Raw genomic sequence first — 16,731 nt, 5'->3', positions numbered from 1 at the left:
ATGGCTTTGGAATTGACCACCCCACCTGTACATTTGTGTTTTAACACTCCTCCTGGGCCCATCTCATTTGCTCACACAACTGAGTACAGTGAGATCATATTTTGATTTCAGACACTCCTACCATTCTCTTCTGTTCAGCCCTATCCTAGTCTAGTTTCATTAGTTCATCCTGCCTAATACAGAGAGAACATTTGAGTAGGCATACACAATTAGGCCCTGAACTTGTCTGAATGAAGACTACTGGAATAGGGCTAAGTTCTGAGTTTTTTTACTGGTTAATTGGGTAATTTGTTTAATTCAGTTTGTTTCCTATTGTTATATAAAAATAAAAACAAAAAAAAATTGCACTTCATCTGCTTTTGCTGTATTTGTGTTTCTTCCTACTTTACCTTATTTTGCTTTTGCCTCTCATTAAAAGTACTCAATTGTGTTTATTCTGCTGCATTGATTACTGCTTGGTAGTAGCCTGATTAAATTGTAACTTTTATTTATTTGGTTAAAGCACTTGGCTTCAGACCAGTTGTTTTACATTAAGAAGGTTTTGGTCTGCACTGTTGTGGCAGGACAGGTAGCTTACATCCTTCTAAGTTGGGAACTGCTGATTGAAGGCTCAGTGTCTGTTATTCTAAAAGTGTATTAGTTCTGGTTTAAGCACTTGGACTAGAGATCAGTTATTTTACATTAAGTAGGTTTGTGGTCTGCACTCTTGTGGGAGGAGAGGCTATATTCTACCCTTCTGAGCTGGAAATTTCTGGTTAAAGGCTTACTGTGCCTGCTTATTTGAACGTTTTTTTCTGATATTGGTGTGCCTTGTCTGCTGTAGCATACACTAGATTCAAGCCTGCTGAATCTAGCTTTGTTTGTATAACTTGAGCACTAATCCAGGCCATCTTTTTTTGGAGAAGGTTCCCCTGCACCCTACTGGCAGGAGTGTGCAGTTAGAATTTGCCAGATTGAAGACTGCTGGAACAGGGCTCAGTTTTGAGTTTTTTTACTGGTTAATTGGGAAATTTGTTGAAATCAGTTTGCTCTTTTTCTATTATTAAAAAATGCACTTTATTCATCTACTTTTACTGTAATTGTGTTTCTTCTCACTTTATTACCTTATTTTGCTTGTGCTTCTTAAAAGTACTCAACTGTATTATTCTGCTGCAGTTATTATTGCTTGGTAGTTGTTACCTTTCGGCTTTTCCCGGTTAGGGGTCGCCACAGCGGAACTCTGGACCGCTAATGATTGGCAGAAGATTTTCATGAATGCCAAGGTGCCAGCTCGATGTTCAACCTTCAACAAAGGCATGCCCATTTACACGTCTTTCGAACGCCCACCCAACCGCGGGGATAACATGCAGACTCCACACAGAAGGCACTCTCCACACTCCGAGAATCGAATGGGAGAAACTCTTGCTGTTAGGCAACAACGCTACTGCTGCACCACCGTGGAAGTCTCATTACTGCTTGGTAGTAGCCTGATTAAATTGCAACTGTTATACTAAGCCTTTTGGCTTAAGCACTTGGGCTTCAGACCAGTTGTTTTACATTAAGAAGGTTTGTGGTCTACACTCTTGTGGGAGGAGAGGCTAGATTCTGCCCTTCTGAGCTGGGAATTTCTGGTTAAAGGCTTATTATGCCTGCTTATTTGATCCGTTTCTTTCTTAAAGGTGTGCACCTTATTTGCTGTAGCCCAGACGTTAGTAGTTAGCCATTTTGGGCTAATTTCTCTCTCTCTCATTTTCTCTGCTATAAAAAACACATTTGCGAGGTTTTGCACGCTGGGGTAGCTAGGGTTAAACTATTCCCGACTCCACGAAGTCTACTCTTCAATTTTTTCCCTTGGAACTAGACAAACTTTCAACTTAAGCACTCAAACCATTCATTTCACAGCCCAGCACTTGCTCAAAACTCATAGCAAGCACTAATTAACCCTAGCACTAGACCCCCTATACTGTCCAGAAGGACAAGGCGCTCTCTATTCGTCCCTACCAGCCAATCAGTAAAACAGCTCACTTTACCTATTCAGGCATGTCCAAAGGGCAGCTTCAGATGTACTCTCCAGTCCAACTGGTGAATCTGGGCATTTTGAGGCAATGTTACAACTGCCTCATGTACACAGACAACCCTCTCCTCCTACCACCAAACACTAATATATGCGAGAGATGCATTATACAGCCAAACCAGAGGCAAAGCTCTCTCAATCCTAGACTGGAACTGACAGTTAGAAGGAGAAGGAAAATACTTGCAACACACCACCAGTCTCGCACAAACCTACTAAACCAACACCGGCAAACACCACACACAAATACACAAAAACATACTAGGAGGCTCTAAATAAAAATCTGCAAAAGCAACAGAGACCTCCAAAGCAGACATCCAAGCAACCTCCACACCCCCATCACAAACCATGAAACATATACAGACACTAGTAATAGATGACTCTGTAGTCAAGCACACTGAATGTCCCACTAGCTAGGCTGGACAAGAAGGTTACAGTTAGCTGCCTGTCGGGTGCTAGGATCCGCCACATAACACAAGCACTCGGGTCGCTCCAGAACAAGTACAAATACGACTGTCATTGTCCATGTTGGTGTTAATGACCAGAGACGTACCTCCCTGGACTACGTGAAAAGAGACATGGAACAGCTCTCTGATCATGTAGCCCAGGCCGGTATGAACCTGAGTAGCATCCTGCCCTCACCAAGAATGATGCCACAGTATAAAGAAAAAAAATATCAATTTCAACAATTGGCCAAGTTTCAGGTGTCATTAAAAGGGGATCCAGCATCTGTCCACCTGGGATGACATGCTCGACAAGCCACATTGCTTTGCAAGTGATGACGTGCACCTGTCACCCTTAGGCTTTCAAATACTGGCCAAGGCTTTTGCCGCCCCCATAGTGCCTTTTTTGGGCAAGGCTCAAGGGACAAACCCACCACCGTAAATAGCACAAGTAACCAAAAACTGAGGGTAATGCTACGCAACACACCTGAAGTCTAAACCTCAAAATGCATGCACTCGAGGCACTCCTCAGTATGGAGAAAATCAATATCTGTGCAGTAACAGAAACCTGGTTTAAGGCTCCAGAGAGAACCCCAGCACTACCAGGCTATACCTCATACCATACTTTTCGGCAACAGAACCCGGACTGAAACATAAAAGGTGAGGGTGTATCCATTCATCAAGGATACCCACACCTCCAGGTTAGTGGCACAGCATAATGCCTCAGAGATAATCCATGTGCAACTAACAATGGACAAAACTGCAATTCAAATTGTAGCTTGCTACACATCACCCACCATGACCCAGGACCCCCATTCTGCATTTCTGGAGACACTGGAAAATATGAAGGTCCAACCAAATCCCTAATATTGGGTGATTTCAATTACCCAAACATTAACTGGCAGAACTACTCAGGTGTTAACTCCCTTGCCCAACACTTCCTAGAATTTATAAACACGAATGCCCTGGATCAACTGGTCACCACCCCACCAGAGGTGACAACATATTGGACCTGGTCACCAACATGAGCGACTGGTGTTGTACACCGGAGGTCAACCCCTTGCTGGTTAGATCAGACCATAGACTAATCACTCTGAATATCCACATTCCGCCCCCACCTCAAATCAAGGAAACCACCATGAAAAACTTTTTAAAAGCAAACTTCACGTTACTTAAGACCTAGGTGGAAAGGTTCACAGCCCCCATGCTAAATGACAACACTATCCAAGCTGCTGAATCCCTTACAAAGGCACTGAGCACATGCAAGAATGCATGGATTGTGCTATCCCAAGCAAAACCAAGACTCACTCCTCCAAGAAAAGGAAACCAGTCTGGTGGACCCCCCGCCATAAACAAACTATATAACAGAAGGAGAAAACTAGTACAGAAAAAGAGTAAAATCCCAGGAAGGAAAGACATCCCTGATCAGTATCAGCAAGAAACTGCGATCCCTCATAAAATCATCTAAGGCTACCTTTGAAAGAAAAATTGCCAAGGACTCCAGAGATGACCACAAAGCGTTCTTTAGCTATGTCAAGAACCTAAGTGGAAACTCTCAGATCTGCTCTGAGTTAGTGCAGAATGGCACAAAATACACTGAACCGATTGATGTTGCCAACATTCTGGCAGACAGGTTTAGTGCAAACTTCACCCCCCGCACACCCACTAAAACGGCCCATTACCATACCAGAAGAATGTAGAGCACCAGCAATCATTGACACACAGGTTAAAACAGCCTTATCCAAAGCCAAAAACACAGCTTCAATGGCACCGGACTGTGTCCCAGGCTTTGCTTTACACGAGTTCCAAAATGAACTAACCCCTCACCTAAACACACTGTTCAAACTCAGTCTGTCTATAGGCTACATACCCATAGAGTGGCGCACAGCTGCAGTTATCCCACCCCACAAAGGTGGAGCCACAACGGACCCCAGTAACTATCGCCCTATAAGCCTGACTAGCCTAGTCTACAAGGCTATAGAGCGCATCATCATGGAACTCATTAACGGAGACATTGGGAACCTCCAAACATTGTACCCTACCCAGTTTGACTTTAAGGGCAGATCATGCCTCCTAAACCTGATGGACTTCTATGAAACAGTTACCAAGGCTTTAGACGAGAGAAAGGAGGCCCACACAGCCTACCTAGACCTCGCAAAGGCTTGACACCATTCCCCATTCTGGTATTATAGACAAGCTCACCAGCCTGAACATAAACCCCTATGTCACGAGATGGGTTGCCAATTGGCTCATGGACATAACCCACACGGTGACAGTTGCAGGCTCTAAACCGGTTACAAGTGGCGTCCCCCAGGGCTCAGTCCTGGGACCCCTCTTGTTTGGTATACACTTCTCAAAGGTACAGGCAAGCAAAGGAGGACTATGGCTGACCAAGTTCGCAGACGACTGCAAACTGGGGGGCAATAATTGACTCTCCGGCTGATACAGACATCCTCCAGAAGGGTCTCACTGAGATGGATACCTGGTGACAAAATCATGGCCTCAAGCTAAATGCCAAAAAGTGCATAGTCATCCCCTTTAGAAAAAATAAAGTACCCACGAATTACCACATACGTGGTAGTCCCCTAAATACAGAAAATGTAATAAGGGATATGGGAACCCAAGTAGATAGTAATCTCTCCTTTGATATTCATATTGCCAAGGGGGTTAGAAAATCCTTCTGTGTAGCCCACCTAATCACAAAAGGGTTTGCATCTAGAACAAGAGAGGTTATATTGTGCCCCTCTACTCATCAGACCCATCATAGAGTACAATGCCCCATTTGGGATATACCTTACAAGACACCTGCAACAGCTGGAAAGAGACCACAAAAGTACGTCACCAAGAGGATTACTGGCCTCAAACAGATGCCCTATGCAGCCCGACGAAAGAAACTCCAGCTGTACTTGGTTGCATGCCACTTACTCAGAGGTGATCTCTGACGGACATACAAGGCCATGTCCAACCCAGAATTGATGGACATGCTCAACCTAAAAAAAAAAAAATCTCCATGAACCACATGCTCCAGGGATCTAAACCTCACCACAATGCTAAATAGGACGTGGTGGATGGACAGATTCCTTTCCAAGAGACTCCCCATGCTTTGGAACAGGATTCCAATCTACATTAGGCAGAGCCCCTCACTAACACTCTTCAAGAGAAACCTTGACGAGTGGATGGGAAACAGAAAAATTTCCCCGGGGATCACTGCAGTGGCTCTGCTGGACAGAGGCACAGGGATCTAATGGCTCTACTGCTCAGAGGCACAGGAAACTAATCTAAGGGGGCTGCAAAAGCCAACACATTCTGGCTAGGCATATATATACGGTGGCAGCCATGTAGTTCAGAATCCTGAAGATCTCTGGCCATCCACAGATTTCTCTCTCAATAAATTTAGGAAGATTGTAAGTGATGGCAGTTTCTCCTAAGGGAGAAAAAGCTTGAAAATGTGTTCTCTCTCAGGGCTCTGTATTTGACTTCTGTATGTTCCAGATGAACTACATTTAGGTGTAGCAGAACAAAGATGATGACTACTGAATAGTCACAGTTGCTCATACGTGGGTCCAAAGCTTCTCTAGGCTCCTGGCTCAGACTTATTTTTTTTAAATGACATGTTCCCTTCTGGCTACTGGCCCTTTTTGACCTAAAAAAAATGGGCCCAGTTTATCAGTGTAATTCTTCAAACAACTAGGAAGAGGAGGGTAGAACATGTGGACTAACTGCCATGACTTTTCCCTTCTCTTCCAGGCTGTTAAAGACATCATAAGGTTGAAAATGCAGTTTCCTGTCGAGGGACATTTAAAAAGCATGGCTTTAATGGCTGTCTTGTGCATCATGTCATATATGCCTTCTTAATACTGTGCAGTGGCAGCTGTCCCAGCATCACCACAAATCCACTTGATGCCATGCCTGTGTAGTTGACTGGCTGCTTGAATGAGCTGTTCAAGAAAGATTTTTGAGTCCTCCTAGTGAAATCAAGTTCAACATTTGCTTTAAAATATACTCCTGCAACTTCAAAATATGAGCCTGACTAAGAGCCTTAAGTCTTCTTACCTCACCAATCCATGAGACTACTTTCTTTGCCATTAAGGACAGTACTTCCCTCTAGTGGAAGTTCGAAGCAATAAAAGTGATCAGTGTCTGCACTTATGAGGAAAGAAGTTGCACCTGAATCTATTTTGCCTTGTTTGGAGCTGGGGTTGTGAATTTTAATCTTGGGAATTAGCTTCAGCACACCTTCAGAAATTCTCCATACACAGGAGAGCTGCACTTCAGCTTCAGGTTGTGTGTGTGTTATAATCCAGTAACTGTAAAGCCCCATCTTCTGAGCATCGGAAACCACAGCAACTGGACATTAATAGGGGTCCTTCATAACAGCCAATGTGTCTCCAAATCTGAGATCATTAAGAGGAGGAATTTAGGGTTAAGGTGTCCTCACTCATTTTTGTAAACAGAGGAGAGGACATCTCTGACGTGTTATCTAAGTGATCCTCCTCCTAAGCGGTTTGGTCCTAAACAATGTTTGACCAGGATGGATACAGAGTCCTTGCTATGTTTGTGGGGAAGCTCATCCAATGTAGACATTTTGGTATGGTCCACTTTCCAGCCTTGCAAAAAAAGTAAAGGCCAAGGAGAACCAATCTAGTGATTGAGAAGGGAGGCAGAGGTAACCCCTGACTGTATTCTCAAACTCTATTCTAAGAGAATAGACTACAGTTTCCAGTTTAGGTAGTATGGGAATCCATCCAGTCAGTCATTCAGTCACTGTCCTCCACCATTAGCAGAGGTAATAAGTCATCTTCCCCATTTTACCAGTAGGTATCGCTCTACTAACAGCACAGAACTGTTGCCACTGGACATCTCTGCTTTTTGCTCATGTTATCAGACATGACGTTCTCCATATAGGCATCATTAAAAGTAGTAACTCCTTGATGACAGGCACAGTGGCTGTTCAAGCGCAATCTCATTATGGACATCCTTGGATCAAGGAGGCTCCAGGGAATCCTCAGACTCCCTCAGACCTAGAGCATTACTTTTAAGGGAAAATGCAGAAATGATCACTATCTGATGCCATTGAGGTTTGACGGATAAATGCAGATAACTTATGATTTAGATGAACTAAGATGGTCGCTCTTACGGCTTTAACGATTTCAGGCCTAAATTCTATACAGATACCACAAGAACTAACATGGCTGAGGTCTAAACATGCACACTTAGAATGCTTGCCTTTGAAACTGTTTTGTCTTTTGCAAGAACATCTGTCCTGCTTAGCAGGCATACCTAGATCTCTGTGAATGTCTGATCAGTAGAAAACATAAAAAAAAAAAAAAAAAAAAAAAAAGACTTCTACAAACTCCACACCCACTACAGAAATGGCAAACAAACAAGCCTCCTTTTCTGTGGTTTCTTGAATTCCCTCATCCCTTTCCTGCTGCCTCTTTCCTCACACCAACAATACTTGAGCCTTGGCGAGTGCAAAGTCTCCGAACCACAATATGCATTGTAACTTCGGAGCGAGTGCTACAACTGAACACCACCACAGGTCAACATTTATTTGTATAAAATTCACAGGTATTCCCTACAGAAAACTACAAATCCTAAGCATTTACTAAGCAATGTTAATCTGACTGAAAACATTACAGGCATGCTTTCACTATAACCCTGATCTTTCAAACAGCTTTTAAGTCAGTAACAAAGCGAAAAAAAGGTACAAAGTAAAGGAAGAACTTACCCATTACTTCCAGCAGGTACAGCAACAAACACTCGTGAAAATGCCATTACGGGGTCTTTGGCCTTGTCATTTGCTACAAAAATAAAAATAAACAGTTATTCAAAAATGTATCAAAAACATTTCAAAGCATGCAACAACTATGATGTGAACGAATGAAACATACCAGAGGCTGCACAGTCAGGCTCAGACAAATGCAGAATCTGTTCTCGTAACTGCATTAGCCCTATCCACATGCCCCTATCACACACTCCAGGATCAAAAGTTATTAGTTCTTACGGAAGAGTTGCATTAAAGTAATTTGAAAGAAGTGAAGCTTTGTAACCATGATTACAACAAATCTGCAGTTATGTGCAGAATGGATGAAAACTGATGAGGTGACTTAGAACCCTTAGACTCAAATCAGACCACTGGGATTGACTGAAAGGATCTAGGTCATTTTATACAAGTTTGTCAGATACAATGCGATCAGCTGCCCTGAATTGAAAACATTAAAAAAAAACTGCTGAACACCAGTATACTGAAGAGAAGGGTAAGAAAACTGCAAGTAACATTCACAAGGTGAAATGCCAAATTGTACTAACCTTCCTTAAAAATCCCATTCACTGTGAAGGACAGCAATGTGTTCTGAAATGAGAAAAAATACATGTATGATTATTCAGTTACCAAAGCAACTGGGAGAGAACTTTTTTGGACTAAAAAATATTAAAATCAACTGGGTACCTACTTTTCCATCAACAAAGAGGAAATATACTTACAGTCTGAACACTGACATCAACAACAAAGGATTTTAGGTCATGCTCTGTTTTCGGAAGTTCATTCAAAAATGCTATGATGTTTAACCTCTTGTGCCTGAGTAGCCTGAATCTCAAAGCTGTAAAACAAAAATCCAGTCATTTTTGTCATATACAACATGGAGTCACGACGACAGTGTAAAATTATTCCTACTTGGGAGGAACTCACTCACAATGCAAAGGTCAGCAAATAAAGTAATTTCTAAAGCTAATTTTTCAACTGCAGAATAATTAAAGACTATACAACCACTAAAAAAAAAAGAAAAAGCAAAGAAACCTGCAAAATGTTCCCTAAAACCTGCATGTCTTGAGTGACAGAAGAGATGAATATGCCTTTACAGCATCTCCTACATTTTTTTTCTTAATTTTACACCTTAGTTCAATACTAGTGCACAGAACAACATGGCTAAACAGAAATGCAGTCCATTAACTTCAGTTAAGCTCCACTAACTTCAGTTAAGCAGTCTGACCATATCAACATTCAAACAAATCCCAGTTCATGTCTATGCAGCAGTGTAAGATGCATATGTTCTTTCATTAAACAGTGCCCTATAATCAAACTTCACATAACAGTGGCAGCTTAGGCAATATGAAATATTAAATTACAAATTTTGCATGCAATCGTTAAATTACTCAAATCTTCTTCTAAAAGCCATGTTTACCAAGACTACTCATGAATGGTTTGCAACTGCAATGCTGATTCTATTACAAGATGATGTGAAAAAACAGAATTGCCAACCTCTCACCCAGAAATATATTTGTGTAAGGAAACTTCCCATTAACAGTGAAGTTTGCATATCACTGCTGCAGTAGCCTTATTTCTATGGGTTATATCCTACCAAGGATACAACAGCTGGACAGCTTTCAAAGTTTCAAGGCACCTTCCATACACCGAAACTGCCTGGTGGCTTGAGCAGACTACAAGTCTGGCATCAAGCCTTCAGAGCTTTCCAGCCAACAGAAAGAGGGATCAAATCCTGAAAGGACAATGCTAGAAAGAACCAAAAAAAAAACCCAACTTAAAATAAAAATACATACATAATGACACCTTGGCGTAAGCAACACAAAAATAAGAGGGATGGGGGAAGGGAGCAGTTAGTACAGCAGTGATCATTTTAACATCTATTGTCAAGTTTACTTACACAGTACTGTGGTTCATCATATTGATCAGTGCTGCACTGGCGTTAGCTATATGGGCAGGTTACCCAGCTTGCATATGGGAGGTGGAAGAGTCAAGAGCCCTAGGAAAATGGTCCTTGCAAAGCCTGATCTAGACCTAGAGAAGGAATCAAGCATATAGTGCTTTGTAAAAGTATTTATAGAGGATCAAGTTGCAACTTCTAGAATACTTCTAGAATCAAACCCTTTTCAAAAAGCCACAGATGAAAACAAGGCCCTGGCACAATGGGCCTTGTCTCTGTCTGGAATAGTTTTGTTGTTGTGAGTATAACAAAAGATAACAGCCTTCGACAACCATATGGAAACCATGTTTATTGATGAAGGTTGTCTCTTTACCTTCACAACAAAACAAAGGATCTGAAAATCTGAAAGATTTAGTTCTATCAGGATAGTTCCAGAGTTGTCAGTGGATATCAGAGATGTGGAGTATATCCTCTCTTCCTCATTTTTAAGACCAGTAAAGAAAAATGGGGAATGGATAGTTTGGCTTAAAGTACACCCAGATATCACTTTAAGCATAAAATACAGATTAAATCTCAAAGAAACCCTGTCCCTGTGGAAAATGAGATATGGTTCACTCACCGTAACAGCTTCTAACTCAGATTCTCTTCTTGCAGAGATCAGAGCAATTGGTAAAACTACCTTCCATGTTGCTAACCTTAAGTCAGACAGATTAGCTGGTTCAGCTTGAGCAAGTGTTAGATTCACTAACACAAAATTAAGATCCCAAGAAGGGGCCACTTTTTTTTTTTTTTTTTGGAGGCCTCAAGTAAAATCTCTTTCAATCAATAATCCTTGATGGAGAAGTAGGCAAGGCCAAAGGAAAAATGTTGTAAAACCAGAGAACTGGCTTCTTGCCTCCATTAGTACCTGCTGCACATCTTCAGCAAACCGATATCTACAAGAAATTACGACCCTATCATCCAGGCAGTCGGCTGAAGTTGACTGGGACATCGTGCATTAAAAACTCCTGTCCTTGTGTGAGTAGATCCAGTCTCTGAAGAAGCTTGTGGTAATCGCCTCTGGTAATTTCCAAAAGAAGGGAGAACCCACTATTATCTAGACCAGAAAGGGAATCATCACAATGACCTTGGGAGATTCCTTCTGAATCTTCTGAAGTACTCTGGCTATCACAGGAAAGGATGAAGAAGCATACAGCAATATTCCTGTCAAAGAAAAAGAAAAGGTAGTAGTCTCCCAGGGCTTTCTTAAATGAATCATGGAGCAGAACCTTGACAGCTGATTATTTAGAAAGGAGGCAAACGGGTCAATTAGAGGAACTCCCCACAGACCGATCAAATCTCAGAAGACCCTCAATCTAGTTTGCATACATGAGGGCCTGGGTCTGTCCTGTTTAGCATCCTGGCCACACAATATTGCTGACTGAATGAAGGATGGCGTAGAGTGAGAATGTGCTGTGAGGCTATGTCCAGGCTAACAAAGGTAGACTGCAAGGAGGGTATGGCCTGGTTCCTCCCTTGCTTGTAGATGTAACACATGACTGTGGTACTTGTCTGAAACAAGCGGTACTGAGGACCAAAGATGATTCAGAGATTTGACTGCCTTGATCAGGACAAGAATCTCTTCTATATTTATGTGTTTGCATTGTCTTAAGAGAGTCCCATACACCTTGCACTACTATACCCTCCTGAAACTGCTCCTAAAACAAGTCCAACACATTTGTCATAACTACCTGCTTTGCAACAGGGTGAGATAAAACATCTGAATTTAGGGATATCTGTTATCTACACCAGACAAATCCCAGGACTGGGATTTGAAAAGACAAGGGATGTTGATCCTGGGAACAAACAGGTTTCAGATATCATTACATCTTTCAAATGTGGAGTCTTACCAAGGATATCATGAGAGCATAGATGACACGAGACCCCAAATCCTGAAGCATTCCCTCTTGGTGACCGAAGTCTGTGTGGAAAACTTTACAAACGTATCTAGATACAGATAATTTTTTCCATGGAAGAAAAGCGCCTTTAACTGAGGTGTCCAGCTGACACCCCAAAAAACATAATCCTGTGTGGAGCCGCCAAATAAGTTATGTATTTACCATAACGTTCCATCTGTGCTGTCCATTTTCATTCTTCCTCAATTGAGATGGTATTCGCCAGCTACTTGAACCTGGGAGGACTAAGTAAGGATCTGACTCTGCCATTTTTTTTTTTTTTTTTTTTTTTTTTTTACAGTTCGTGGATATGGGAAACTCTTGAGCTCCTCCCATATCCATAATGCTCTAGTCAACTACCATACCTCAGATCCTGTTTGCTGGCTTTCTAGCTTTATAGAAAAGTAGAAACAATACCTGGAGCTCAAAAGCAGGAAAACTGGTTCCCTTATCTTCTTGTTCTTCCAGAAGTCACAAACCAAATGTCAGGAGTTTGGCAGGGGGAATGAAGATGGACAACACAGATGGAACATTATGTTATGTGCAAAACATTTTTATCTGATGTCAATTTTCATTCATTCCTCAACAACTGGGACAGTGTCCTCAGCTATCTGAATCCCAGGAGAACTCTAAGGAAGGGCATTCCTGAGCACTGTACAGCTGAAGGCTGTTCTTCCCCTTGAGACCAGATCTAATTTGTAATGAGTAATTAAAGTATGAGGATTAGCCCAAGTTGCAGCTGCACAGATATCATCCATGAAAGACATGGATAAAAATACTGATGAAGTTACCATGGACCTGGTTGAATGAGCTCCCAAAGGTTTTGATAAAGACAAGCCCAATTTATTATAGACAAAGGAAATACAATCAGTTAACCCATTTGGCTAAGATTACTTTTGGAACTGGCTTGCCTAATTTAGATTCCACAAAATAAACAAATAACCGATCTGATTTTCCTGAAATTCTTTGTTCTACGCAAACCGAAACACAGCTGTCTTGAACATCCAACAAATGCATCATGTATTCTCCTTTGTGAAATTTGGAAAGAAAACTGGACGATGAACAGACTGACTGATGCTGGATTCTGACACCACCTTAGGAAGGAAGGATGGGTTCATTCGCAATGCTACTCTCTCTATGGAAAATTAAACAGACATGCTTTAAAAACGAGGCTTGAAATTCAGACACACTGAGCAGAGGCTATATCTACCAAAAAGATAGCTTTCCAGGTTACAAATTTTAGTTCACATTTTGTTGATGGTTAAAATTGAGACACAGTCAAAGCTTGTAAAACTAAATTCAAATCCATGGCAGAGTTAGATCTTTAAAAGGGGCTCTCATAAGAAAGGTACCCCTTATAAAGGCCTTACAAAGTTCTGAAGAAGCTAAGGTGGAATTAAATCCTACATGGAAATTAGAAATGGCAGCTAATTTTTAGTTAAGGAGCTAGCCCTTTCACTAAAAATTGCAACCAAAAACTCGAGAACTAAGAAAGGGTCAGTGTCTGTTGTGCTATAAAAAGAAATCTTTCCATTTACTTCTATAATTCTTCCTAGTGGATGCCTTATAGGAAGATAAAAAAAGTGATGGACAGGAGAGGAGAGGAGAACCTGGGTTGTCTAGCTATCAGTGGAAGTGGAGAAACCATGCAGTCAGCTTTAGGCCCAAAATGTCTAGGTGAATTATGTCTGTTGGGTGTGACAGGAGGTCTGGAATCGGATCTAGAATCCATGGAGGGTGAACCAGATGACGGCAAAGGGGAACCAAATCTGACAAGGCCAATAAGGGGCAATGAGGATGACTTTGCTCTTCAATCACGATGCTTTAAGAAACTTGGGGATTAGAGGAGTTGGGGGGGGGGGTAAGCATAAAGGAGACCGGGAGGCCAATCATGGAGGTCAGCTTCTCTCTGTAATTCCCCTGGTGGGGGGATCAAGGCAAAGAACCTGCAGAATTTGTTGATGGGAGATGTAAACAGGTTGCAGCAAGGTTGACCCCACTGGTGGAACACGTCTTCCGCAACTTTCATGTTGAGACCACCCATGAGGCAATAAAATGGACCTGATCAACTTGTCTATCACATTGGGTTCCCCTGGAATGTGTGTTGCTATCAGAAATCAACTGGATGAGATCACCCACTGCCATACTCAGAAATTCTTGACACAAAGGGTAAGATCTGGGTCTTCCTTGTTTGTTGATGTACCATACCACTGACAAATTGTCTGTATCACAATAGTCCAGGAAGGGAGTGTGTCTTGAAAGGCAACACTGAGTATTGCGCTTATTTCTAGGAAACTGACAAGTGTGTTGGCCTCTTTGGGGGGGGGGGGACCATGTGCCTTGGACTGTCTTTCCAAAGGAGTGTCCCCCACCCAATTTGTGTCTGTGGTCACTTTGGCTTTGGGCTGAGGAAGAATGAATGGACAGCCTTGCAATATCTGATCTGAGAGAATCCACCACAACAGGTACATTTTGCATGCTTGAGTTACTCTGATCTGGGTGGACATAGATTGGTGTGACATCGGCCACCGAGTTGCTAGGGTCCAATGAATAAATCTCATATGGTATCTTGCTAATGGAACCAGAGCTATCACAACGAACATTGACCCCAAGGCTTGGAGAATCAATCGAGCTGATAGGAAATAATTTTGAATTATCTTTTTGACTTGAAATCTGATGTTGAAGTATCCCTACATCTCTAACTACCCCCTCCCAATTCCCTTCCTACTTACATATCTTACTGTTTTACCTTTCCTTTACCCGTCTCTCTGCCTCCACCAACCCTTTCTACTTTTTTCTCACTTTACTCCCAAACTCTTTTCAACTCAGTCATGTATCTGGCATCCTAGCAATTACCTGACCTCAAATGTCATTTCTCTGCCCTTAAGCATATGTCTGCTACCACAGATTTTCTGTATACTTGTGCTATCTTTCAATCTCAAGAATGTTATATCTCCCCTACAACATGCATCCAATATGTGTAAATTCGTGATTGAATGTTACAATGCAATACTGTCTGCAGAGTCTATCCAACCGTTATAAAACCAATGATGTATTAGGAGCCTTCCATATCATAAATGTCATGTTTCTTCAAAGTTTTTAATATCCAACCAGTGTAACTGGTGATTGAATGTTGTCACAATGTCCATTAGGTGTTTGCACCTGTTGAAAAACCATTGAGATATCTGGAGCTTTTCTCCCCAGGCCTCCACTGAAAATGGGTACATTATGACCCAGTTAAACTTTCCTGGTAAACAAATGTCAAATAAATTCAAATCAAATTGTTTGCACCCTTGGGAAGGGAGGTTGTCAATGATGCTGTATTGAACAAGATCCCTATGAATTCTAATGTCCGAGATGGTTCTAGCTAAGATTTATTGTGACTGATGCTAATTCCTAGATGAGAGCAAAGCTGCAGTACACATGCTTTTATCAGCAAATGCCTGGTCAGAGCAATTAGAAGCCAGTCGTCCAGGTACGGAAACACCCAGAATCCCAGTAGTCTCACGCGAGCTGCTACTACTGCTACCCATTTGGTGGGCATCCTATGGGGTGTGGTGAGGACAAAGGGCGGGTGCCTGAATTGATGAATGGCTCCCAGCTAGAAGTGTAGATATCTCGTGGATAGTCTTCATTTTTATGCGATAGTACGGATCCTGAAGATTTAGTGAGGACATCCAGGTGTCCTTGTACAGGAAGGGCAAAATGGACTGAACTCTGACCATCCAATTGGTCTCTAGTCCCCTGTTTTCTTTGGCACTTAAAAAGAATCTTAAGTTCTGGGGGACGACGACTCTTAGAAGACTTTTTTTCTAGTAGCTTTTTTATTTCTAAAGTTGCTGTTTTCCTCTGACTGGGTGGAACATTGGGAATTTTGTTTACTCTTGGGAGGGTTGGGAAAAGGGTATTATGTACCCTCTGGAAATAATCCTTTGCACCCACGTATCAATTGGAATGTCTAGCCAGGCTCTCTGGTGCAGGTATAGATGACCCCTGACTACCTTCAGAGGTGGACAATTGGGCCACCTTTCAGGAGCGCTGGTAGAGTCCCATCAGAGTAGGCATCTCTGAAGCCCTGGTTCTGCGGGACTCCTCTGCGACGCGGGCAGCATCTTCCTTTAGAGTTTCCTGCCTGCTTCTAGGGGAACTACCTCCACATGGATCACACAAAGAACCCTTGGACTTTCTGAACCACATTTTCCAACCTCCCCATGGATTCCTACAGAAGGTTCTTTGAGAAGTCTTAAAACATACGATATGCCACTGCAGACATGGTCTTACTATACTGCTCACCTGGAGTGTCTCTCTCTCTCTCACTTTAGGACTAACAGAGCTTCCGTCGAAGGGAGCACTGAAAGGAGTTGAAGGGCTCTGCAAAATTACACAGGAGCATCAAGGCATGTCTCCTATTGGGAGATGTCTGCTCACTGCCCTTGAGGTACCTTCAAGCTGCATGTGAAATGGAGCCTCAAGGACAAATTTGAGACTGACTGTAGGGTAGCCAAATGTGAAGCAATAGAGTTCTGTACCTCAAAAGTAATGGTCCCAGAGAGGGATTTGGAAAGTTCTTTAATCAATTCCCTTTGAAGCCAGTGAAATGTGCCAAATTCAATGATCTGAGTGCAAAGGTCATTGAAGCA

General features: G+C 42.2%; 1 protein-coding gene across 1 annotated transcript in view; it reads right to left on the bottom strand.

Annotated features, from left to right (window-relative positions):
* NXF1 (nuclear RNA export factor 1) overlaps nt 1-16,731 on the bottom strand; it is a 1,877,750-nt gene that overhangs the window by 213,863 nt on the left and 1,647,156 nt on the right. Inside the window, exons 14-16 of the mRNA XM_044075370.1 lie at nt 8,980-9,095; nt 8,806-8,848; nt 8,225-8,297 (exon numbers count right to left, since the gene is read on the bottom strand). Of these exons, the coding sequence (XP_043931305.1) occupies nt 8,225-8,297; nt 8,806-8,848; nt 8,980-9,095 (232 nt within the window). The remainder of the gene's footprint in view (nt 1-8,224; nt 8,298-8,805; nt 8,849-8,979; nt 9,096-16,731) is intronic.

The sequence above is a fragment of the Protopterus annectens genome, chromosome 6.part1 (assembly GCF_019279795.1).
Source record: "Protopterus annectens isolate FY-2018-M chromosome 6.part1, PAN1.0, whole genome shotgun sequence".
Classification (NCBI taxonomy): domain Eukaryota; kingdom Metazoa; phylum Chordata; order Ceratodontiformes; family Protopteridae; genus Protopterus; species Protopterus annectens.
This window is presented reverse-complemented; position numbering and strand designations above follow the sequence as displayed.